The 27,966-nt window shown below is 42.6% G+C and overlaps 1 protein-coding gene across 1 annotated transcript; it reads right to left on the reverse strand.

The window, feature by feature from the left end:
* Positions 1 to 1,126: 1,126 nt before the first annotated feature.
* Positions 1,127 to 27,859, reverse strand: LOC124120333 (protein lin-41-like). Its single transcript, XM_048397390.1, has 3 exons — positions 27,757 to 27,859; positions 3,634 to 3,925; positions 1,127 to 3,204 (listed from the first exon to the last, which is right to left on the reverse strand). The coding sequence occupies exons 2-3, from the start codon at positions 3,923 to 3,925 to the stop codon at positions 1,514 to 1,516; spliced, it is 1,983 nt and encodes a 660-aa protein (XP_048253347.1). The 5' UTR covers positions 27,757 to 27,859; the 3' UTR covers positions 1,127 to 1,513.
* Between the last annotated feature and the right edge of the window lie 107 nt (positions 27,860 to 27,966).

Consider the following 27,966-nt stretch of genomic DNA (forward strand, 5'->3'; position numbering starts at 1 on the left):
AAGACAGGGGTGTCAGTCAGCGAGGAGGAGAAGGTGATGGGAGGGGAAGACAGGGTTGTCTGTCAGTGAGGAGAAGGTGGTGTGGGGAAGACAGGGATGTCTGTCAGTGAGGAGGAGATGGTGATGCGAGAGGAAGACAGGGGTGTCAGTCATGGAGGAGGAGAAGGTGATGCGAGGGGAAGACAGGGGTGTCCGTCAGTGAGGAGGAGAAGGTGATGCGAGGGGAAGACAGGGGTGTCTGTCATGGAGGAGGAGAAGGTGATGCGAGAGGAAGACAGGGATGACTGTCAGTGAGGAGGAGATGGTGATGCGAGAGGAAGACAGGGGTGTCAGTCATGTAGGAGGAGAAGGTGATGCGAGAGGAAGACAGGGATGTCTGTCAGTGAGGAGGATATGGTGATGCGAGAGGAAGACAGGGGTGTCAGTCATGGAGGAGGAGAAGGTAATGCGAGGGGAAGACAGGGGTGTCTGTCAGTGAGGAGGAGAAGGTGATGGGAGGGGAAGACAGGGGTGTCAGTCATGGAGGAGGAGAAGGTGATGCGAGGGGAAGACAGTGGTGTCAGTCAGTGAGGAGGAGATGGTGATGCGAGGCGAAGACAGGGGTACCTCTTCAGTGAGGAGGAGAAGGTGATGCGAGGCGAAGACAGGGGTATCTCTTCAGTGAGGAGGAGAAGGTGATGCGAGGCGAAGACAGGGGTGTCTGTGCAAAGCGTGCTGAAATCATACGATCATGGGTTGGTGGGTTTCACAAACTTAATAAATGTTTCAGGTCTCTTTCACTTCTGGCTCTCCTCCCACATGAAGATAACATGCCGTAATATAACTGAACTACTGTTTAAAGTGGCGTAAAATCATACTGACTCACTTCTTAAAGTATGGAAGTATGAATCATTGTGGATGTCAATAGAAGCCGTTTCTAAAATTACCAGTTGTCAAAAACAGAACCTGCAGAACTTTAAAAATATATGCACAGATCAAATTTCAGGTCTATCGACATTGATTAATAGCACGTAAAAGTAAAAGTAAAAAATGAATGACCGTCCACCACGCGTCTCCGCAATCCTGATTACTTCACTATGTTGATGTATTTTGAGAGAAACATGGACAGTCCAAAACAGCACTTGCAGAACTTTAAAAATATATTGATACAGATCCAATTTTAGGTCTTTCAACATATCTTTTTATAACACATACAAGTAAAATCAACACATGTATGACCGTCAACGGGGAAAAGAATACTACAGGCATTTAGTTATTTTCACACAAAAAATACATCGTTTGGTTATGCCGTGACTTTGGGTTTGCAATGTTTCAAATTTTCTAGGTTCTGACACACCCCACACAGGTTGACACAAAAAAAAGCTCTGAGATAGCCTAAATTACATCTCGTTATCCATAAGGCAACTTGCGGATAATCAGTATCATACAGTTTGGGTTTTTATGAATTCCTTCCTAAAGACGACAGGAACCTGAGAGAGTTCTATACACATATATATGTCACAAACACACGTTGTCAGTGGTTACATGTGAACACCTTAATAACTCCGCTAATGAGACAAACATACACGTGGCCATGTCCGTCTACACACACACCCTGGGGCTGGTTCATACCGTCCTGTTGTGTCAGTATGATTTTGACAAACTGTCCTGATTCCGTCAGATGGATGACACTGTGTAGAGAGTAGTCTGTCACCAGGATGTCACCTGTGCTGGTACTTGTGATACCCTGGGGAAACTCCAGTGCTGTGTCTCCTGTCGGGCTGTAGGTGAACACCACATCTCCCTCGGGGGTCAGACACAGGACACACTTGGTTCCAGCGTCAGACACAAGAATGTTTCCTGTCCTCGTGGTACAGAGGAAGTTTGGATATCGTAAGATGTTATTACTATTTTGGAGTGGACTGATTGACCTCAGAACGTTTCCAGTCATATCCAGGATATCAACACAGGGAGGAGACTGGGAACTAGCTGCTAGTGTTGATGGTGTCAGGGACGTTATGCCCATGTACTGTTTGCTGGTTGTGATGGTTGACAGCAGCACCAGGTCAGGGTTGACTTCTACTGTTACGATCTGATTGATGTTCCTGACAGTGACGGCCACCTGGTTGTGTGTCAACTTTGTCAGACTCCATGGTTTACAACCCAGACTGAGTTTACTGTGACGTGTCTGGTTATTCCTGGTGTAGAAGGACTTCACACTCTTGTAGTCGGTGACTACAACTGTATCTGTGTCATTCACCACCATCACTGTCACGTCACGCGGGCATGGTGTGTTACTGTCGCCTGCTACTCTGACATCAATGGTGTCCTGTAACACAGGGGTAGCCTTCAGGTCCAGCACGCTGATGGTGTCCTGTAACACAGGAGTAGCCTTCAGGTCCATCAAACCCTCATACATGACTTCTATCTCACCCAGCTGTAGATCGTCCAGAGATTTACTCAGCTTGTCCGTGTCCTGTCTGAATGTGACCTTGGATGTTCTTCCTCTCGCCTTCACATCTGCGTCTCCGACAGCCTCCACATAACCTGCCTCACATCCCTGATACATCTCATACACATCCATGTCACACTCAGATTGTAGAGCCTGGTCTATCAGCTCCGCCTGTTGTTGATACACCTGTACTGACATCTCACCTAACTTAATGTCTGGCTTCAGTTGTCCGATGTGTTTGTCTGACATCTCTTTCAGTTCATCTAGAAGTTTCTGTTCCTTGAGTTTTATCCCTTGTATTGCCTTCAGACTTGCAGACTTGATGTCGGATTCCGTCTGTGAATGTTGACATATTTCTTCAGCCATCACTGATTTCTTTTTCTGCACCTCTGTATTTCGTTTGTGTCTTCTCCTTGACAAAGTCTCTTTCATCTTCACCAGCTCTGTCTTCACAGCCATCATTTCCGACTCGAGTGTGACGACCGAGTCACATTTCCTGTGGTAGATGGTGCAGCATGTCTGACAAACAGCTTTCTTACAATCTTTACACAGATATTTAATAGTTTCGTCCTTGTGCTCTTTACTTGTCACCTTGTGTGTTCTTCCGACCTTGACCTCGCCGGAGAGGTCAATGACTTTGTGTTTCCTTAATGACGGGATGCGGTTGTGAGCTCCAGTACATTTGTCACAGAGTGCCACATCACAGACCGAGCACCAAACAACAGCTGGAGTTGTCTCCTCTTCCTCTCTACAGCAGCTGCAGGAGGCTGTATCTGCAAATGTATATTTATCTTCACTGTGGTGTGGGAGAAGAGGAGCCATCTATATGTGGTGTATTTCAACCATTATACTATTTTCACTACAATGTATTTCCTATGTTATATGTTGAATCTACATCTGTCCAAGTTCTTCTCCAATATTAACACAGCTCATGTGAACTAGATGATATTATTACTGCAGACATTGCCACAATTTAAGATGAGGATGTATCTACTATGAATTCATACTGTCAGAATTTCGGCAAATACTACAAAACCACCATGGACAAACATGAAGCAACAATAATAACAAGTATCACATTAAAACATACACCTTCCTGTGCAGAAATACATATAGGTACAGATCTCAGTTAAATTTACTTTTTGTATATCAAATCTCAGGTAATTAGATTGCAGCCTGTTGAGACACAACTACTACTGTACCTTTAGATCCAGGACCAAACGAGTCCAAGAGTCCCTGGATGATAAAGATTGGCTTGACGTCATCCGCCCATTCCTCCACTGGCCTCTCAGGGGCAGACACTTTCGTCATCTTGTTGCAGAATGAACAGAGGAGGGACTTGGCACTGATGGCTTCTGGTCTGGTTTTGGTGTAGTTGACGACACATTTTCGACAGAAGGTGTGATTACACACAAGAGTACAGGGATTATCAAACACATCTGTGCATATTGTACAGGTCAGGAAATGTTCCGTTAGCTTCTGAGAGGTCGCCATCTGAAACATTTGAAGAACATTTTACACAATACATATACCTTATTCATGAGTGAGTGTGATTTTACGCTGATTTTAGCAATATTCCAGCAATATCACTGCGGGGGACACCATACATTGGCTTAACACATTGTACCCATGTCAGGAATCGAACTCGTGTCTTCGGTGTGACGAGCGAACGCTTTAATCACCAGGCTACCTGACCGCCCCCTTATAAATGAGCCTTCATGACATGAATATATATCCAAGTATATTCACGTCATACGATTCTTGCTCAAAAGTGGTTTAATCAAGGTTACAACATTCTAGGCCTCAGTAGAGCTTTCAGAAAGATTTACGGTACACATTTGAATGACATTTCAAAACGTTATGCATCAGTGACAAGACTGTCCGATGCAATTCCCTATTTTGACTTTACCAGAAGTTTCTGTGTTTATTTCAGGTGAACAATTGACTTGTTTTTGCATGTGTTTGTGATGTTACCAGTGGTGTAGGACATTATCACCTTTCCGCGCACATCTGGAATCCTCCCTATCTGATAGTGATAAACAACAGTCGGAACCGTACAGTGGACGCTGCTTTTGTCAGAAATTTATTGTGGCTTTGGAAAGTGTTTCGTTGCTTTTAGTTAGATACATATCGGAATTAGTGACAAAGAACCCTTACGATTTACCTTATATAACTTGGCCTTATATACGAGGGTCACTCTCAACTATTTCGCTCTCGAAATGTCCCAGCAAGCGGTGGTCAAACTCCAAAACCTCAGACGGGGCTGCATGATACTCTACATACTAAGTCTGTTATGCCAAATGCATAAAGCTTCTCTTTAAAAAAACCCAGGAAAATTAAAACTACCACAACAAGTTAATTAATCTTCGTTTCTATGATCTTAGTGAAAATCGTAAAGGTTTCAACTGCAAAGTCTTAATTATTGTTAAGTGAGTGAGATTGTGGTGACTATGGCATAAACCAGTACAAGATATTAATACACACACATTCTTGACAACAAATACACTTAATAATTGATTAACGTTGACTCTTCATGATCTGTATATGAATGAATCAATACACGACCTACGGTTGTGATCTTGGACAGAGAGTTATAAATATCCTCGACTGGGAATACTTGATAAATAAGATGACCAGTGACATTATCTTCGTGTTTCTATACACATCAATACTCAGATAAACCATTCAGCATTCAGTGTATAATGATATATACTGTCTTACCACAGCATCACTGCACAGCCTCCTCTCACAGCCTGGGTGTCACTCACTGGCGGTGTAGAGGGAAAGTGCATACCCGTGACAGAATATCCCCCATCTGGACAGGTAAAGTGTACTTCTGTGCAATATCTACACTTAAGAATTATACCGCCTCCATGGACTATTAGAGAGAGCGTTTCCTGGCTGCCAGGATATACTTTAAATATTGGTGACGCAAAACAACATTCACACACATTTTGATGTAACTGTATGCCGTGAAAACTCGTTAATCCGGACAAAGTGGCAAACATTTTCCACAAAGACTAAATGGATGGCTTCAACTGTCCAGTTTTTAACTCTCTACATTTCACAACATATGACGTACAAATTTCGCTGTTTGAACTCGCGAAATAACGTAGACTCTCGCTACAGTACGTCCAAACTGATACCACAACATGTAGTTCTAGCCTCAAATCTTCTGATAGTCCTTCCTTGAACAAATATTACATGATATGTAGTATGTAATACATGACAAGAGGGATGTCTTCAACTTTCCAATTGCCAACTTTCCCTTTTATGTCAAGCAATACTTCAGCAGCTCAAGTTTCACTTTAACATCGAATCTACTGTTCAGAAACCTACGGGTAAAAGCGGCGTTAAAACCAAACTCACTGCTACTACCTATTGCTGCTGCTACTACTACTGCTGCTGCTGCTACTACTACTACCATAACGACAACTGCTAACACTACTGCTGCTGCTACTTCTACTACTGATGTTGTTGCTGCTACTGATACTACTACGACTGCTGCTACAGCTGCTACCCCTAGTACTGCTACTACTACTACTACTTCTCCGACTACTTTGCGTCTCTCAGAATAGATACAATAAATGACGCATGTGCTACTGTGACACTTGATCGATCATGATCGTGAACCACCAACTCAAAAGAATCAATGTAGAGAAAAACCTAGACAGATGTTGTTCTCATTTCGCTGAGCTGTGTGACACGTGGGATTGAGAAAAATATACTTGTAGTTAAAAAACTGGGCTTGAGAAAACAATGCATAGTTAAATCATGCATACGCAGTGAACACTCCAGAACATTTCCGGGATTAAACCCCATTTGACACACTCTGATTCATTTTACAATAATGTATACAAAATATATAGAGACGATGATGAGAATTTGTTTTGTATATTTTGGGGCAATATACCATGGACACAAAGACATTCGGCTAATACAACAGCACTCAGTTAAAAGGATAGTTGATGTATAATTCACAAAATAGGTTTCCAGTGGTGAAAATGATATCCATGTTTATACATATGAAGTCGTCTAGGTATGATAATATCTGAACTTTAAACTTGATTCATTAGTGGAACATTGATGGCCCAGTCGTCTTAGGTGCCTCACTTCGCCGTGCACTGAGTTGCGTCCCTTAGGTCGTATGATCGTAGGAATCCCAGGTTGGTCCTGAGTGTGTTTCTAGGTTTGTCAACAACATTCCCGTGATCGTGGGTTTGGTAAACGTCTAAAACATGTGTAACTTCACGATTTTCTCCCATAGAAGCTGACATTTGCTATAATTGTGTATACTGTCTCAGACTTTCAGTCTGAACCTCAGATGCAATCTACACCAAGACGTGCCTGACGGTGATGTGGACGCAAAATCAAGCGTGTCGCTTGACGTTGTGCTCCCTTAACCTATTACTTATGGATCTGCCACAACTTCATCTCAAACTAGGAATTGTCCGTGTTCTTAATGGGGCAGTTTGGTGTCGATTCCTTAGATGCACCAACCGAATATGGTGTCTTGTTGAGGTGGCGTCACACGAGGACAACCGGCCCGTGGCAAGTCATGAGTGTTGCCCTGCTGTAGATAACATCTCCAAAGAGGTGATATTGTGTTTTGATTGACACTTAAGTGTCTGACAACTTCGTTTTACTTCATTCCTGTTTGCAACATACACACAGAGCGTGTAGACGGTGATTTTCAGCAAGCCGTGGCATTGTGTAAGTGTTATTTACGGTTGAACAAAAGTGTTTTTATGACCACCCGATAGCTAAACAATCATAATAAGCTGTCATAATTACAAAAAAATCACTTGTGTTAGTATCATCCTCCCAATAAACACAGAAACATCCCAATATTGTGCGCCGTACTTAACATGCACGTGCAAATTGAATCACGACCTTCATGTATGTGTTGAAAGATGTGATTTAATTTCAGAATAAAAGTATTCTAATAAACTTTATGAAGCACAGTTACTTTTTCTGTAAGCAAACATTCATCCATTACATTGTTAAAATCTTGCATTCTGCTGGCGTCTTCAGCCATATCAATAATAAGTAAAAAATATTTATTTGAAAGCACAACTTTCTCAAACCCGACGGCCAGGCAATTTCAAACATTGTTTCTTTGTTGTTGTTTTCTTAACGACAGTCAGTTAAATATCCGAGTTCTATCCTGGAGATCTATTCATTCTGGATCAGACAGTGGTTGATATCATGAGCAACGACGTTGGGGTACGGTGACGCAGACACTGAGTCTGACCACCCAATCCATTCAATCACATGTCACAATAAAAATGGGTTGTTGGGGAACAGTTGTACCTGGAACCGCTGTGACGATGAGTATTCACAGATAATCCCACGAAAAACAGCTTTACCATAGGATGGTATACAGAGAGCTACATCGATTACATGTCTACAGTATCAATTGAACTTGTCTGTGGGACCGTTACAATAGTCCAAGCAAGGCATCAGCGAAAGATGATCTTTTACCTGATATATGAGTCATTTAGTATCAAGGTGATAATGAATTGTGCACAACAAACATACACCGATTAAACCCGATCGTCACTGATCTCGAAACTTCTGTTGGTTTGCTGTTTAACGCCACACTCAGCAATATTCCAGATACATGACGGCGATCTGTAAATAATTGAGTCTGGAGCGGACAATCCTGTGATTAATATCATGAGCATCGATCCACGCAAGTGGGATACGATGACATACCTCAACCAAATCAGCGAACCTGACCACAGGATCCCATCCAAACTTCTGTTAATATTAGCCATGTCACTTGTTTTTACGTGTGCGGTGATTTCGCGTTCCCTCGAGGTGAATCTGAATGGAACTATACAAGCAGTGTTATCCATTAAGAGGTTTTGCACGAAGATTTTATTTCTGTAAATTCCAATTGTTCAGTTTTAAATACAGCAGGTTTTGGTTTGAACTCTTCGCTTGGCCAAACAAATAGTTTCACAACATGACATGCACAAACAAACATTTCATCGTAGTATATACGTTCCCATGTTAATTGTATTACCACTCAGACGTCGTGTTTCAACCAGAACAATGATTTACGCGCTGTCATGACCCAGTTATTCTATACCCATAACTCAAGTAGGCGAGGTTTAACTTCCGGGTTTGCCATGTACCCCACAGACGTGTACTCAGAAACATCGCCACATTACATATAACACTACAGTCCTGTCTCTGCTATCAAGATGGCATGGCCTGGTGTAGTTGACAAGTGCTAAACTGTAGGCATATATCAAGAAACGTGTTTACCCAATATGAAGTCAACTCAGGGTGTAATGTGTAAAGCACATATCGGCGTCACTTTAGTTAGATCGCATTTACATGAGAATGAACATTACAGACAGATCTGACACACTGAATACCCGGCACCAGTTAGTAAAACACGAGACAAATACACCTGCACACAACAGTACCTTGTGGGTGGCAAGATTCTTGTAAATGAACTCCGAGAACTGTCTAAATATATCGTGTTTAACGTGGACACAATGACACACCTGAGCGATCTCCTCGAGCAGGACGGTGTCAATTGAGATTGTATACCCTGACAAAATATCCGACTGTTTCATAAGCATGTGTTTATGAATCATTATCAAATAGTGGTGATACCAGGTGTTAGCGAAAACGTGCGCGTATCCTGCCTCACCAGTGGAACCCAATACAAACACGTATAAAGACAAGTCAAATGTTCACATGAAAAAACACGGCAACATTTGGTACATCTGAGTGTTTTCCACATGTCTATCATAAAACTTTTTGAAAGCTTTACCGAGGCCTTGAATTCTGTAACCTTGATCAAATCATTATTTAGGAAAAAACAACATGCTCGATTGTACCTCAAAGGTGTAGAAATGTAGAAAGCAAGGCTGGAGCTAGAGGAATTCATCAAGTGGAAAACTGAAGTCACTCTGAATCTTTATGCATTGATATGAAACAGATGAGGCGGTTTCGCTGTTCTCCTTTATGTCTTGGTCAGGCGGGTAAACAACTGGAAGGGAATTCGCCATTTGGTGGATATTGAATGATCTCATTTCATCTATATACCTCAAGTTTAATTTCTTGGACAAAAATCCGGACAGGAATTCCGATTAATATGCATGGGAAAATAGTTCAACAAACAGGGAAGCACAATGCAATACAATTGGTGCCTACGTCCTATCTTAATGCCCAAACCCCAAGTTCACAAATTGTTTTCTAAGCAAACTTTTGATGACTTTTAGTTTTTCACAAATTCTCATAAACATTTTTCAAATAGATATTTACCCACACCAAGTGACAAATGTCCTACTATTGTGTGGTGAAGTATATACAAAGTTGAAAAATAAAATGTTTTGACACAATTGAACATAGTTCTTTTCTGAGATTCAAAAAAAGAGCAAATCAGGGTGATACGAGTATGTCAGTACAGATGTACCAACAACAGGCGGAGCTGATAGACCAGGCTCTACAATCTGAGTGTGACATGGATGTGTATGAGATGTATCAGGGATGTGGTCAGTGAAGGTGAGAGAGGAAGAATAGTCAAGGACATTTTCAAGACAAGACAGATCACAACACAACAACCTCCTGGGCGTCCTAGATGTCATGTATGAGGATGTGTTGGGCCGGAATACCACTCACGAATTACACGACCCAATGGACGCCAGATTGTCACACAGAGAGAGTGCAGCAGGACCTATGACGTGGCAGTGCTGGTGTGAACAGTTGTTGTCACAGACTAACGTGCTGACGTCCATCAGTCCATTGCACAATGGTCGGGACATTTTAAAGTATCCCACTTACCTATGTACCACCAGGACAGGGAACATCCTGGTGTCTGATGGTGAATCCAACTCGGTGATGTGTCTGACCCCCAGGGGAGATGTCGTGTTCAACTACAGACCTACAGGAGACGCAGCCATGGGTAGGCCGTGCGGTATAACGAGCACCAACACAGGCGACATCCTGGTTACAGACAACTTGCAGCACAGAGTTCTACATCTGACTGAAACGGGTCAGTTTGTTAGGGACATGTTAACATTACAAGATGGGGCAGAGGATCCATATGGAGTTTGCGTAGATGGGAGTGGGCGGATATACGTGTGTCTTCGCAATACAGGATTTATCAATACATTCAAAAATATAAACTAAATATAAGCGTAAACAGTCAGAAAGAAAGGTAAATTGTGCGATGAAAAACTATTCAACAAATGCTTTCATAGAATTGTGACACGCATTGCCATACATGGTCCACGGTATACAAAAAACACGGTGTCAGTGTCAACAGTAATTCAACAACTAACCTCGTTCAGATTCAAGGAACCTCACGCTTAACATGCTCATGATATAGTCTGAATCATCCAAACAACTCTGCTTTATGCAGAGATATCTATTGGATATAGAAAGGGCCTTCTCGCTTTATTTAAAGGGTTATTTAAGAGACAATACCTATGGCGATTAAATAGCTCCGACCATGTGCGTACAACTGGATAATGTACAAATGCACTTTACACAGTGTGCTACTTGAGCTGTATCTGCAAGGACGTGGGTTTTAGTGGAATAACACTACTTCACGTTTGTGTTTTTCAGTCGAACATTGTACCGTGCTCAAAGACATTTATAATATAAATTGTCAATGTAAAAGAATAAGTCGAAACAGATTCCATTTGGCGTAAACAGCTGAAATAACTGAAAATCAGTGATGACACCAGGTGTTCGCGAAAAAGGAAACATGTTCTCACTTACCGGTAGTTCCCGCCACTCGCACAATTTACATAAAAAGTATATTAGTATATCCGTGTAAGTACGTGATACACTGCTCTCGAGCTGTGTCTGCAACGACTGTGGTTTTAGTCGAATATCAAAGTGGCGTTTCGAGAGCTGTTCACTGACACACGTACGTGTTATTCACTCAAGTATTTGACTCTGCTCAAGGACACACAGAGAACTCGTGACAGAACCAGGACATGAAGGAATCGATGCGAGAACATTATGTCTCGACTACACTTTGCTATCTGTTTGTTCAACTGAACCAGTTTACAACCGTAAAGTAGTGTCACTCCATCGCTCTCTATTACATGTGATCTCGTCTTTAAATATTCGGGGGCTGAGGTGTTACCATGCATCAAATAACTTATTCATGAACCGTATGTTTATGTGAACTGACTATATGAGACATTACTCATGTTCGGTGGTTTGTATAGCCTATGATATAAGCTTTGGTTCTTCTCTACATATAACAACCTTCCAAACCGTGACTTTAATATTTTACCACCAAATACAGGTAACCAGGGTAACCGAGTTACTGCAAGAATGAACATCAATCAACGTCAGATACTTGGTCAGCCCGGACACAAATCCTGCCCACTCGATCCCCAGTTAGTTGGCTCTTACGACAAGCATGCAGTTCTGGGAACCGCTATCACCCGGAATCCCTTATAGGGTCAGTTTATAGGTACTTGCATAACAACAGAACCGTCGGAGATACGTTTTAGGGCCAACTGAATCGTGACCCTAGTGGGACCCTGGACCTGATTTTTGACCTGAATATCTGAAATATGTTGACCTGATAATGCGGTCACCCTCACGTCTGTGTAATAAATGTGTTTAAATTATCATGCTGTAAGCAGAATATATACTATGAACGGAACAAAATACACTTTATATTGCTACAATCATTTATCTGACAATGTTATTGGTGTCAAGGTTTAAATGACATGATGACATGTCACTGGGCATTGAGCCGGGATCCTGATACTTGGTCAACCAGTTCGGATAGTTCGTTGTCGAGGCAGCAATAACAGGATGTGTGTTCCACACAGACAGGAACAAAATCACACAGCGGCCAATCCCTGGCCATCATTGAGACAAAGCAACTACTTCCGCTATGAACTTTGTCACTGTGAGCCTCATTGTGTGCATGTTTGTGAATATGTTCAACTGTGACATCATAGTGCATCATGACGTCATAATTTGACTGTGGCGCTACAAAAGTGAGTCATCATACATTTGCAACGATTTCTTTCAAAACTCACTCACTCACTCATTGCTTAGACATCACAAGACACAACTTACCCTGTCTCTATGCGTTCTTTGGTTTCGGAAAACATTTGTATGATTGATCTTTTGTCTTAAAACAATTGAAGTATTCTATAATCACTAAACAGGGAATTCCTAACAGTAACCATGGTTACTTTGTGAGACTTCGGACACAAGAAATGCACGGCCCTCTGAGGTATGAAGTATTGGTCACCGAGTTTCCCAGCGAACATACGCTACCTTTACAGCTCGGTCATTACGAAATTAAGCGAAATAAAGCCACGGTGCTAGACATGATTCCGAATGATAACATAGCAACTTGTACCGGTGGTTATCGCGAACACCTGGAATCATCACTATTGATAGCGATTCATAAACACCTTCTCTTGATACACTCGGAACTGAACAATCGACCCTGCTTTTAATAACGATGTCTTACGAATATGGAAAGGGTTTTGTCGTTTTTATTCATACAACTTTCTAAACTGTTGAAGTATATTATGTACTGAACCAAATTAAAAAATTCACAATCCTAAAATTTTAACATTTGTCCAGTTATCATTGTGGGCCCTTATTGTGTATTTAAACAGTAATGGCCACGTATTGTCTTCAGATAACACCCGTTTTTTGCAGGTGAATCGATCAAAATCACGTGCGCAACACTATAGTGGCAAAATTGTTTTTTCATGTGCAACTGGTCACGTGGCCATAATACCGCACGTGTTTTCAGCTATACTTGTTAGCAGTCATTAACAACAACAAAACACAAGAAAACAAAAGTCTTTACGGCCATTTGTCATGCCACGCCTTTCAAATGTGCAACGTGGACGTACCATCGGCATGTTGCAAACGGGAACGTCCGTAGCTGAAGTCGCAAGGACGATGGGTTGTAGTCGACGGACTGTTTATGATTTACAGACGCGTCTACAGCAAAAGAAATCCCCGGGGATCGACCCCGCCCGGTAGACCACGTGTGACGTCACATGTCTTACGTCACACCCGTAACCGATTTTTGACGGCTACAGCAACCAGAAATGAACTGTTTAGGGGTAGACTGAGTGTGTAAACTGTTCGAAACCGTCTGAACACTGCTCACCTTCAAGCACGACGGCCATACTGCGGGCCGATTCTCACTCAATTACACAGACGTCAGCGTCAATTGTGGGCACAGCGACACTTGCGATGGACTCAGAGGAATTGGAATCAAGTCGTCTTCAGTGATGAATCCCGATTTAATCTTCGATTTGCTGATGGTAGGGCGAGGGTGTGGAGGCGCCGCCATGAACGTTACGCCCAGTGTTGTGTACAGGGAGTTGACAGATTTCGAGGTGTGGGTTACTTTCTGTGGCAATGCACGTTCCAGGCTTCTTGTCATCCGTGGCAACCTCAACGCTGCTGCGGTACTGGCACCAGAACTTCTGCCTTTAATGGCAGCACATGGACCCGGTTTGATCTTCCAACACAACAATGCCAGACCCTACACAGCAATTTTGACAAGAATTTTTCATTAAGAATGCGGGAGTCAACGTCATGGACTGACCGTCCAGGTCTCCCGACCTCAATCCAATCGAACACGCCTCGGATGCTCTTGGCAAAAGTCTGCGCACTCTCCAGAATCAACCACAGAATTTGCAAGATCTTGGCACCATTTTCCAGCAACAATGTCGTCGTCTTCCCAATCATGTGTTCACAAGCATCACAAGGCCCATGCGGAGGCGTTGTGTGGCAGTTGTCAACGCAAATGGTGGCCATACACGCTACTGAACGTGTGTGCCATCAGATTCTCGTGCTCGGGACTTATGATTTAAACTGTTGATGTTATTACCGAATACCGTAGGTGCTTGGAACAAATTATGGTTACGACCGTCAATTAAAATCCTTCTTTGGACATTAATGATTAAAAATTACCTTCTCTGCATTTGTCCGTTGTATATCATATATGGGATTACTTTTAAAAATGTGAAGTTAATTTGACTCAGCATAGTTCATTTCTATGAGTGTTCAAAATAGTTCTGATTTCACAGATGGGTTAATTTTGTTCAACGTTGCAAACATCAGTATGTCAACTCTCAAAGTATTTACGGTACTGATGTGTTTTAAGGAGGGGAATAGCTTCTGTAGTCTCCATGGATCCGAAGCCCAATATTTTCATGGATTGAAGAGTTACTAAACACGATGTGCAGAGCTGAGTGCCGGAATCGTATGATCGTGGGTTCAAATCCCAGATCAGGAAGACAGGGGTGTCTGTCAGCGAGGAGGAGAAGGTGATGCGGGGGGAAGACAGGGGTGTCTGTCACTGAGGAGGAGAAGGTGATACGAGGGGAAGACAGGGGTGTCTGTCACTGAGGAGGAGATGGTGATGGGAGGGTAAGACAGGCGTGTCTGTCAGTGAGGAGGAGAAGGTGATGCGGGGGGAAAGACAGGGGTGTCTGTCAGCGAGGATGAGATGGTGATGCGAGGCGAAGACAGGGGTGTCTGTCAGTGAGGAGGAGAAGGTGATGCGGGGGGAAAGACAGGGGTGTCTGTCAGCGAGGATGAGATGGTGATGCGAGGCGAAGACAGGGGTGTCTGTCAGTGAGAAGGAAATGGTGATGGGAGGGTAAGACAGGGGTGTCTGTCACTGAGGAGGAAAAGGTGATGGGAGGGGAAGACAGGGGTGTCTGTCAGTGAGGAGGAGATGGTGATGCGAGGCGAAGACGGGAGTGTCTGTCAGTGAGGAGGAGAAGGTGATGCGGGGGTAAGACGGGGTGTCAGTCAGTGAGGAGGAGAAGGTGATGCGAGGGGAAGACAGGGATGTCTGTCAGTGAGGAGGAGATGGTGATGCGAGGGGAAGACAGGGGTGTCTGTCAGTGAGGAGGAGAAGGTGATGGGAGGGTAAGACAGGTGTGTCTGTCAGTGAGGAGGAGACGGTGATGCGAGGGGAAGACAGGGGTGTCAGTCAGTAAGGAGGAGATGGTGATGGGAGGGTAAGACAGGTGTGTCTGTCAGTGAGGAGGAGAAGGTGATGGGAGGGGAAGACAGGGGTGTCAGTCAGTAAGGAGGAGATGGTGATGGGAGGGTAAGACAGGTGTGTCTGTCAGTGAGGAGGAGAAGGTGATGGGAGGGGAAGACAGGGGTGTCTGTCAGTGAGGAGGAGATGGTGATGCGAGGGGAAGACAGGGGTGTCTGTCAGTGAGGAGGAGATGGTGATGGGAGGGGAAGACAGGGATGTCTGTCAGTGAGGAGGAGATGGTGATGGGAGGGGAAGACAGGGGTGTCTGTCAGTGAGGAGGAGATGGTGATGCGAGGGGAAGACAGGGGTGTCAGTCAGTGAGGAGGAGATGGTGATGGGAGGGGAAGACAGGGATGTCTGTCAGTGAGGAGGAGATGGTGATGGGAGGGGAAGACAGGGGTGTCAGTCAGTGAGGAGGAGATGGTGATGGGAGGGGAAGACAGGGGTGCCTGTCACTGAGGAGGAGAAGGTGATGCGAGGGGCAGACAGGCGTGTCTGTCAGTGAGGAGGCCATGCAGGATGTGGTCTTACCGATAGGAGAGATGGAGATGGGCATGTCACTACTGAAACGAAGCTGTGACGGCAAATGTGTCTTGGGTCGTATTCATTACAGAATAGAGATATTATAAGTTGGATAATATTGGATGCTTAACGTAACCATGTGATGTGATACACAACTTCGATGCTGACATATTTCTGTCTCAGTGTTGCACATATACAGACATAGTTTCAGATCTGCAGGGCGGGTCCAGAGGAGAATAACTTGCCCCAGCTGACATTGTGTTTTTGTTTCCCTTGAGAACATCTCTAGCAAGGAGTACCGTGGTATACTATAGTATATGCAGTCGTCCTTCAAGACCATGCTGTTGCTGTGTAGTTCTCTCAGTGAGAGTTGGGACTTAACGCCGGCCTCGAGTAAATGCCCGGACTTAAACAGTTCAATGAAAATAAGAAGATAAAAATGCTCTTTGTCTGTAACATGGAAAGTTGGCCCATGCTTTATCACTGTTGAATTGTGTCCTTTATATCAAGCATCACCTGTGATCATTTTGGAGACGATAATATTGGGAGGTCCTTGATTATATTGATAGGTCCTTGATTATATTCGGAGATTCATGATTATATTGGAAGGTCCTTGATTATATTGGTAGGTCCTTGACTATATTGGTAGGTCCTTGATTATATTGGTAGGTCCTTGATTATATTGATTGGTCCATGGTTATATTCGGTGATTCGTGATTATATTGGGAGGTCCATAATTATATTGGTAGGTCCTTGATTATATCAGGAGGTCCTTGTTTATATTGATAGATCCATGATTATATTGGGAGATCCATGATTATATTTGTAGTTCCTTGATCATATTGATAGGTCTATTATTATATTGAGATTCGAACCCAGATCCTCAGCGTGACGAACCAACCCTATAGCCACTGAAGGCTACCCTGACGGCAATAATACCAGAGGACCTGGAGATTGCGAGTTTGCAGGTATGCTATCAGACAATGTACTGAACTTTCACACCAAATACATGATGTACCATGTTTAAAGAAACACATTTGAATATCTCGTACATACGCGGTATTCTATGTCCATAATGTTGAATTATTTTTTATGATTTGTCCCGATTTTCATTAGGACCTAAACGTGAGTCGCCGACAGCCACGACGTCATACTTGTTCCATATTTAACTGCTGACATTGTGTTTTTGTTTCCCTTGAGAACATCTCCAGCAAGGAGTACCGTGGTATGCTGTAGTATATGTAGTCGTCCTTCAAGACCATGCTGTTGCTGTGAGGTCCTTGATTATATTGATAGGTTCATGATTATATTTGGATCTAAACGTGAGTCGCCGACTACCATTTCAGTCAACTGGTTCAAAACATCCCCCGTGGTGGAGTGGGGAGAGCTGGAGCTTGGTGGTTCGATCCCTGGTCGCATCATACCAAAATACTCTAGAAGATGGCATATCTTGTATATCTGCCTGGCGTTCGGCTTCAAGGGGCTTCAAGTCCGGCCAATACATACATACACACACGTCACTGATAAGGAAAGTAATCTTGAACGCTACGTTACACACCATTTCACCTCATCCCACAGTGAAATAGATGCATGGCTATGTATTAAATATCTATAATTGACCAGCACGACAATGAAATATTCTACGATTGGCCGGGCACGGGCCGCCCAGACGTTTAAGGTGCAATACACAGTGCAGAGGGTGCCGGAAACCTATGACCGTAGGTTCGAATCCGTGATACGTCGTTCTGATATGTTTACATACCTGTGTTGGTGGGTTTCCCAAACTTAATAAATGTCTCAGGTCGGTATCACTCCTAGCTCCCCCCTCCCCGCAGAAGATAACACGACGATATATAACTGATAAACTGTTCAAAGCGGCATAAAATCCTACTGACTCAAGTATGGAAGTATGAATCATTACGGATGTCAATAGAAGCCGTTCAAAAATTACTAGTAGTCCAAAACAGAACTTGCAGAACTTTAAAAATATGTTCATACAGATCAAATATCAGGTCAATCAACACAAAAACCAGCTCTGTCTGGACATCGCCTTCATCGGGGTACCCCGGTCCTACACGACCTCTCCCTCACACGACGACCCCTGGTTGTACTGTACAGAAGCAACCGCCTTTAGACTCCGCCACATGTCTGTCTGGAGGAACGTGAACCGAACCGACGCCTTGGCAGTCCTGATTACTTCACTCTGTTGATCTAGTTTGAGATACACACATGTACAGGTCTGGTATCTGAGATATGTTTAACACAAGAGTACGTTTATGTATCGTTTACTGTGAGACATGCATGTGTCTGAAATAGCCTAAATTATATCTCGACATCCATAAGGCAACTTGTGGATAATCAGTATCATTCTGTTTGGGCTTTTATGAATTCCTCCCTAAAGACTACAGGAACCTGGGAGAGTTCTACAGACATAATTATGTATGTCACAAGTGGTCAGTGTTTACATGTGAACACCTTAATAACTCCTTCGCTACTGAGACAAACATACACGTGGCCATGTCCGTCTACGCACACACCCCAGGGTTGTTTGATACCGTCCTGTTGTGTCAGTATGTTTCTGACAAACTGTCCTGACTCCGTCAGATGGATGACTCTGTGCAGAGAGGAGTCTGTCACCAGGATGTCACCTGTGCTGGTACTTGTGATACCCTGGGGATACTTCAGTGTTGTGTCTCCTGTAGGGCTGTAGTAGGTGAACACCACATCTCCCTCGGGGGTCAGACACAAGACACGCTTGGTTCCACAGTCAGACACCAGGATGTTTCCTGTCCTCGTGGTACAGAGGAATTCGGGATATTGTAAGATGTTGTTACCGTTGTGGTATGGACTGATTGATCTCAGCACGTTTCCCGTCATATCCAGGATGTCAACACAGGGAGGAGACCGGGAACTAGCTGCTAGTGTTGATGGTGTCAGGGACGTTATGCCAAAGTACTGTTTGCTGGTTGTGATGGTTGACAGCAGCACCAGGTCACGGTTGACTTCTACTGTTACAATCTGATTGATGTTTAGGACACTGACGGCAACCTGGTTGTGTGTCAACTTTGTCAGACCCAATGGTCGACCATCCAGACTGAGTTTACTGTGACGTGTCTGGTTATTCCTGGTGTAGAAGGACTTCACATTCATGTTGCCGTAGTCGGTGACTACAACTGTATCTGTGTCATTCACCACCATCACTGTCACGTCACGCGGGCATGGTGTGTTACTGTCTCCTGCTACTCTGACGTCAATGGTGTCCTGTAACACAGGAGTAGCCTTCAGGTCCAGCACACCCTCATACATGATGTCTATCTCACCCAGCTGTAGATCGTCCAGAGATTTACTCAGCTTGTCCATGTCCTGTCTGAATGTGACCTTGGTTATTCTTCCTCTCTCCTTCAGGTATGTGTCTCCGACAGCCTCCACATCACCCGCCTCACATCCCTGATACATCTCATACACATCCATGTCACACTCAGATTGTAGAGCCTGGTCTATCAGCTCAGCCTGTTGTTGGTACATCTGTACTGACATCTCAACTGACTTAATGTCTGCCTTCAGTTGTCCAATGTGTTTGTCTGACATATCTTTCAGTTCATCCAGAAGTTTCTGTTCCTTGAGTTTTATCCTTTGTATTGCCTTCAGACTTGCAGACTTGATGTCGGATTCCGTCTGTGAATGTTGACGTATTTCTTCAGCCATCACTGATTTCTTTTTCTGCACCTCTGTGTTTCGTTTGTGTCTTCTCCTTGACAAAGTCTCTTTCATCTTCATCAGCTCTGTCTTCACAGCCATCATTTCCGACTCGAGTGTGACGACCGAGTCACATTTCCTGTGGTAGATAGTGCAGCATGTCTGACAAACAGCTTTCTTACAATCTTTACACAAATATTTGATAGTTTCGTCCTTGTGCTCTTTACATGTCACCTTGTGTCTTCTTCTGACCTTGACCTCGCCGGAGGTTTCCGTAATGACGGGATGCGGTTGTGAGCTCCAGTACATTTGTCACAGAGTGCCTCATCACAGACCGAGCACCAAACAACAGCTGGAGTTATCTCCCCTTCCTCTCTACAGTAGCTGCAGGAGGCTCTATCTGCAAATGTATATTAATCTTCAATGTGGTGTGTGTATCGTGGGGAGAAGAGGAGCCATCTATATGTGGTGTATTTCAACCATTATTCTATTTTCACTACAATGTATTTTCTATGTTATTTGTTGAATCTACATCTGTCCAAGTTCTTCTCAAATATTCACACAGCTCATGTGAACTAGGTGATATTGTTACTGCAGACATTGCCACCATGTAAGATGAGGGTGTATCTACTATGAATTCATACTGTCAGAATATCGGCAAATACTACAAAACCACCATGGAAAAACATGAAGCAACAATAATAACAAGTATCACAATAAAACATACACCTTCCTATGCAGAAATACATATAGGTACAGTTCTCAGTAAAATTTACTTTTTGTATATCAAATCTCAGTAAATTAGATTGCAGCCTGTTGAGACACAATCACTACTGTACCTTTAGATCCCGGACCAAACGAGTCCAAGAGTCCCTGGATGATAAAGATCGGATCGACGTCATCCGCCCACTCCTCCACTGGTCTCTCAGGAGCAGACACTTTCGTCATCTTGTTGCAGAATGGACAGAGGAGGGAATTGGCACTGATGGCTTCTGGTCTAGTTTTGGTGTATTTGACGACACATTTTCGACAGAAGGTGTGATTGCACACAAGTGTACAGGGATTATCAAACACTTCTGTGCAAATTGTACAGGTCAGGAAATGTTCCGTTAGCTTCTGAGACGTCGCCATCTGAAACATTTGAAGAACATTTTACACAACACATATACCTTATACATGAGTGAGTATGATTTTACGCTGATTTTATCAATATTCCAGCAATATCACAGCGGGGGACACCATAATTAAGGCTTCACTCATTGGACCCATGTCGGGAATCGATCCCGGGTCTTCGGCGTGACGAGGGAACGCTTTAATCACCAGGCTACCTGACCACCCCCCTTAAAATTGAGCCTTCATGACATGAATATATATCCAAGTATATTCACGTGATACGATTCTTGCTCAAAAGTGGTTTGATCAAGGTTACAACATTCTAGGCCTCAGTAAAGCTTTCAGAAAGATTAACGGTACACATTTGAATGACATTTCAAAATGTTATGCATCAGTGACAAGACTGTCCGATGCAATTCCCAATGTGTTAATTCAGGTGAACAATTGACTTGCTTTTGCATGTGTTTGTTATGATATTAGTGGTGTAGGACATTATCACCTCGTGGGTGTCACTCACTGGCGGTGTAGAGGGAAAGTGCATACCCGTGACAGAATATCCCCCATTCGGACAGGTAAAGTCTACTTCTGTGCAATATCTACACTTAAGAATTATACCGCCTCCATGATCAAGTAGAGAGAGCGTTTGCTGGCTGCCAGGATATAGTTTAAATATTGGTGACTGAGACGCAAAACAACATTCACACACATTTCAACGTAACTGTATGCCGTGAAACCTCGTTAATCCGGACAAAGTGACAAAAAAAATCCACAAAGACTAAATGGATGACTTCAACTGTCCAGTAGTTAACTCTCCTTTATGTCGAGCAATATTCCAGAAGCACCAGCCTACTACATTTCACAACATATGAGGTACAAGTTCCGTTGATTAACGTAGACTCTCGCTACAGTACGTCACAACTGATACCGCAGCATGTAGGTCTAGTCTCAAATCTCCTCATAGTCCTTCCTTGAACAAATATTACATTATATGTCGTATGTAATTCATGACAAGAGGGATGACTTCAACTTTCCAATGGCCAACTTTCCCTTTTATGTCAAGCAATATTTCAGCTGCTCAAGTCTGTTTGATCAGGGCCACAACGCACAGACCCGTGACCATCCGGAGTAGAATGGGTCTTCAGCAACCCATGCTTACTGTAACGGGCGACTATGCTTGTCGTAAGAGTCGGATAACGGGATCGGGTGGTCAGGCCTTGGTTGATGCATGTCATCGTATCTCAATTACGTGGATTGGTGCTCATATGTCCATCACTGGATTGTCTGGTCGACACTCCATAATTTATAGACTGCCGTCATATAGCTGAAGTATTGCTGTGTGCGGTATTAAACAACAAACAAAACAAAACAAAACAAAACAACCTCAGTAAAGATTCCATGAAGAGGTTACGGTAGACAAATGGAGGGTATTTCCAAATTTGACGCATCCATGGGAAAAACTATGTCCGTTGCAATTCCCTATTTTGCCTTGAACCATATGTTCCTGTGTTTGTTAAGGTGAAAAATTGACTTGCCTTTGCATGTGTTTGTGATGGGTACAATCGGTGGGGCAGGATACACTCAGATTTTGGCAAACACCTGGTATCGTCACCATGGGTAAATTATTCATAAACACATGCTTACTTTTAATTGAGATTTCCTATGACTATTGATGCCCTAAGCATGGAAGACTTTGAGTGGGATCAGTGCATTCTTGAATGATTTGTATTCTTAACCGAAATATATTACATGTACAGATATATTTTTCTTTCTCTATATTGATATCAGTCTTGAAAAGTTTTCTGATTTAGATGATGTGGATGGAACCAGCAGAGACGTGATGAGCAGGAAGTAACAGAAAAATGGACGGAACACAATACAGGATTAGATTTCGGCTGTTTTCGCTTGTTCTCAGCGCTATCGCGATTTTGATTCTATTTTCGTGTATTTCCACCCATGAAGATCCGGGGTAGAATAGGCCTTCAGCAATCCATGCTTGCCGTAAAAGACGAATATGCTTGTCGTAAGAGGCGACCAACGGGATCGGGTGACTTGGTTAAATTACTCTTAATGTAAAAATATTTTACATTAAGGGTTGCGGGTTCACCCTTGTTACAATGTAATTTTTGTCCACATTAAGGGTTGAAGTGATAGATAAAAAAAGTTTACATTAACGGTTATCCCTGTGAAATAATACTTATCGAACTTTCATGAAACTTCGCAGATTTAATTGATCATTACTTTGTCTAGATGTGCAAATGACTAATCATTTTTAGATTCCCTCTCTGCAACGACCACCTGGTTGTTATATTCTGGCTTCATAAAAGGGTTTATGACCCTTAACCCCTTTCACCGATTTTTATCAAAGTTACTGTTTTACAAAGGTTATTTTTCGATACTCTGCAAGACGACCTCGTTACTATCCTAATACCGTAACGACGGAAAGGGGGACTCAGACCAAGCAGATCAGACCAAGTTGTAGATGATGGTTGGTTGTTAGAATGGTCCATTAACAGAGTTTCAGGCATAAAATAATGGACATTTTGATGCAGTATTACGGATATGTCAGCTAAGCATACACCAGAATCACCAGAAAGGAATTTCAATGCAATGATGTTTGGTTAAAAAAACAACCGTAGGTTCCTCAAGTACCGTGCCGAGTCAAATAGTTTATATATTTCGGATATGAAGTCTATACCTTTTCTATAGCAGTTTAACATATCCTGTAGTAAGACCATTGTTGATTGAAAATCGCAAAAAAGAGCATTAGGCATACGGCCTGTAGGGTATTTCATGTCAGTTAGGAACCGACCATTCGAAACTCTGTTGGAGGTGACATAAGCTCACCACGGAATTTCGTACAAGGTGAGCTGTAAATGCTTTCTTCTTTAAACATATGTTAGGTATAAATCGTATTGTGCATCGTATATCGCGCTTTGGATAATTTTGACACTTTTTGCTTGTTTTTGCACGGGCGACAATGCGAAAACGCGACAATTCTCCCTTGAGGTATTCCATATACAACCGCAACATATTATAACATCTTTGGGGGTAAACGAGATTCCTGCATATTATAAAGAGACAGCCAATATTCAAAACAGCTAGCGACTGAAAAGAACATTTGCCAGACTCGGTTCTATGTCACTGAACCCCCGACAGTTGGCACAAGAACTGCAGGCAGAGTGAGTGAACATTCCCCAGGCTACATTTCGGGATCTGACTGCTTCCATGGGACGACGATGCTAGTCTGTGTTTGACTCTCATGGTGGCCATACAAGATATTGAATTCTACTGTTCCGTGTGTGCCATATCGAACCTGAGTCAATGACAATGACGTTTGCCAATTTTAGACAATCGGTTACCATCTATTGATAATTTATATGATATATCAAATATATACCAGATAACAAGACATATAGAACTCTTATATCGAGGAGCTAGGGTATATTGCTAGGTCTCACATATCTTCTCAATTATATACTTCTCGTTCTGTTTCTATGGCTCGCGCTGTGGTTTTAAACTCCTTAGCGTCAACCTTATTGTCCTGATCTGGCTCTGAGACCTCCATCTAAATAAAGCTCTAGTTGGAGCCCATTTCGACTCGAAGGATGACATCATAGCACCTCATGACAGCCAAGAGACTTCTACGAAACTAGGATAAAATCCCCTTCATGTGGAAAGGGATTATGATGAAAATGTTCCCAACTTTGTCTTTCATCTCTGACGTGAAGCAGGTTTATCGTTAGAGGTAGGTAGATGTGGCAACAAAAGGGGACATAACTCGTCAGATAAATTATGTCACTCCCCCAGCAAAATATGAATTTGTAATATTTATTTGCAATAAAATTTCTAATCATTACGTTAAGATGATGAGAAAACATCGAAATGAGAAAAAGCAATAAACGGACTTGTTGTTAAAAAAAAGCAATGATTACAATAGTTACAATACGAATAGTAGTACTTTAATCATTATTCACCATCATCACATATATTCAGATCTTATAGACTGTGTTACAAATATAACGTAGTTGTGTTCGGTTTGCACGTCGGTTCGGTCAAATGGGAATTTTCTTTGACACGTGAGTGAGTTATACTTTAACATCGAATCTACTGTTCAGAAACCTACTGGTCAAAGCGGAGTTAAAACCCAACTCACAACTACTACTACTGCCGCTGCTACTACTACTACTACTACTACGACCCCGACGCCGACTGTTACTACTACTGCTGCTGCTACTACTACTGCTGCTGTTACTACTACTACTACGACGACGACGACGACTGCTACCACTACTGCTGATGCTGCTACTACTACTACTGCTGTTGTTGCTGCTACTACTACTACGACTGCTACAGCTGCTACCCCTACTACTGCTACTACTACTACTACTACTACTGCGACTACTTTGCCTCTCTCAGAATAGATACAATAAATGATGCATGTTCTGCTGTGACACTTAATCGATCATGATCGTGAACCACCAACTCAAAAGAATCAATGTAGAGAAAAACCTAGACAGATGTTGTTCTCATTTCGCTGAGCTGCGTGACACGTGGGATTGAGAAAAAATATACTGGTAGTTAAAAAACTGGGCTTGAGAAAACAATAAACTTGTAGTTAACAAACTGGGATTGAGAAAACAATAAATAATTAAATCATGCATACGCAGTGAACACTCCAGAACATTTCCAGGATTAAACCCCATTTGACACACTCGGATTCATTTTACAATGATGTACACAAAATATATATAGACGATGATGAGAATTTGTTTTGTATATTTTGGGGCAATAAAACATGGACACGAAGACATTCGGCTAATACAACAGCACTCAGTTAAAAGGAAAGTTGATGTATAATTCACAAAATAGGATTCCTGTGGTGAAAATGATATCCATGTTTATACATATGAAGTCGTCTAGGTATGATAATATCTGAACTTAAACTTGATTCATTAGTGGAACATTGATGGCCCAGTCGTGTTAGGTGCCACACTTCGCCGTGCACTGAGTTGTGTCCCTTATGGCGTATGATCGTAGGAATCCCAGTTTGGTCCTGAGTGTGTTTCTAGGTTTGTCAACAACATACCCGTGATCATGGGTTTGGTAAACGTCTAAAACATGTGTAGCTTCAGGATTTTCTCCCACAATAGCTGACATTTGGTGCTATAACTGTGATAATAGTGTATACTGTCTCAGTCTTTCAGTCTGAACTTCAGATGCCATCTACACCAAGGCGTGCCTGACGGTGACGTGGAAGCAAAATCAAGCGTGTCGCTGGACGTTGTGCTCCCTCAACCTATTGCTTACGGATCTGCCACTACTTAATCTCAAACCAGGTATTGTCCGTGTTCTGAATGGGGCAGTTTGGTGTCGATTCCTTAGATGCACCAACCGAATGTGGTGTCTTGTCGAGGTGGCGTCACACGTGGACAACCGGCCCGTAGCAAGTCATGAATGTTGCCCTGCTGTAGATAACATCTCCAAAGAGGTGATATTGTGTTTCGAATGACATTAAAGTGTCTGACAACTTCGTTATTCTTCATTCCTGTTTTCAGCATACACACGGCGTGTAGACGGTGATTTTCAGCAAGGCGTGGCATTGCGTAAGTGTTATTTACGGTTGAACAAAAGTGTTTTTATGACCACCCGATAGCTAAACATTCATAATAAGCTGTCATAATTACCAAAAAATCACTTGTGTTAGTATCATACTCCCAACAAACACAGAAACATCCCAAATTGTGCGCCGTACTTAACATGCACGTGCAAATTGAATCAAGACCTTAATGTATGTGTTGAAAGATATGATTTAATTTCAGAATAAAACTATTCTACTAAACTTTATGAAGCACAGTTACTTTTTCTGTAAGCAAACATTCATCCATTACATTGTAAAAATCTTGCATTCTGCTGGCTTTTCAGTATCAATTATTAGTAAAAAATATATATTTGAAAGCACAACTTTCTCAAACCCGACAGACAGGCAATTTCAAACATTGTTTCTTGGTTGTTGTTTTCTTAACAATAGTCAGTAAAATATCCGATTTCTATCCTTGAGATCTATTAATTCTGGATCAGACAGTGGTTGATATCACGAGCAACGACGTCGGGGTACGGTGACGCAGACACTGATTCTGACCACCCAATCCATTCAATCGCATGTCACAATAAACATGGGTTGCTCGGGAACAGTTGAATCCGGAACCGCTGTGACGATGTCTATTCAACAGATAATCCCACGAAAAACAGCATTACTATAGGATGGTATACAGAGAGCTACATCAATTTCATGTCTGCAGTATCAATTGAACTTGTTTGTGGGACCGTTACAATAGTCCAAGCAAGGCATAGATGATTTTTTACCTGATATATGAGTCATTTAGTATCAACGTGATTATCAATAAACAGGTTTTGCACGAAGATTTGATTCCTGTAAATTCCAATTGTTCAGTTTTAAATACAGCAGGTTTCGGTTTGAACTCTTCGCTTGGCCAAACAAATAGTTTCACAAAATTACATACACTAACAAACATTTCATGGCAGTAAATACGTTCCCATGATATTTGTATTACCACTCAACCAGTGGTCGTGTTTCAACCAGAACAATGATGAACGCGCTAACATGACCCAGTTATTCTATACCCATACCCAGATTTAACTTCCGGGTGTGCTACGTACCCCACAGACGTGTACACAGACACATCTCCACATTACATATAACACTACAGTACTGTCACTGCTATCAAAATGGCATGGCCTGATGTAGTTGACAAGATACACATGTGCTTATACTGCAGGCATATATCAAGAAACATGTTACCAGTATGAAGTCAACTCAGGGTGTAATGTGTAAGTTAGATCGCATTTATCTAACAAAGCACTTTACAGACAGATCTGACACACTGGATACCCAGCCCCATCCAGGAAAACACGAGGCAAAAACACCTGCACACAACATTACCTTGCTTGTGATGAGATTCTGGTAAACGTAGTCCGAGAACTGTCTGAATACCCCGTGTTTCACGTAGACACAATGACAACCTGTGTGATCCCCTCTAGTTGGGTGGGACACTGTGCACAAAGTACAAAGTCCATGACATGTCTATGTGCGTCGGCAGTCATTTGTTATCTTGGGTCAAAAGTTTGTTAAAGGGTTTTTAAAAAGGATACG

This window comes from Haliotis rufescens, unplaced genomic scaffold (genome assembly GCF_023055435.1).
Source record: "Haliotis rufescens isolate VD_foot unplaced genomic scaffold, xgHalRufe1.0.p SCAF_17, whole genome shotgun sequence".
Lineage (NCBI taxonomy): Eukaryota > Metazoa > Mollusca > Gastropoda > Lepetellida > Haliotidae > Haliotis > Haliotis rufescens.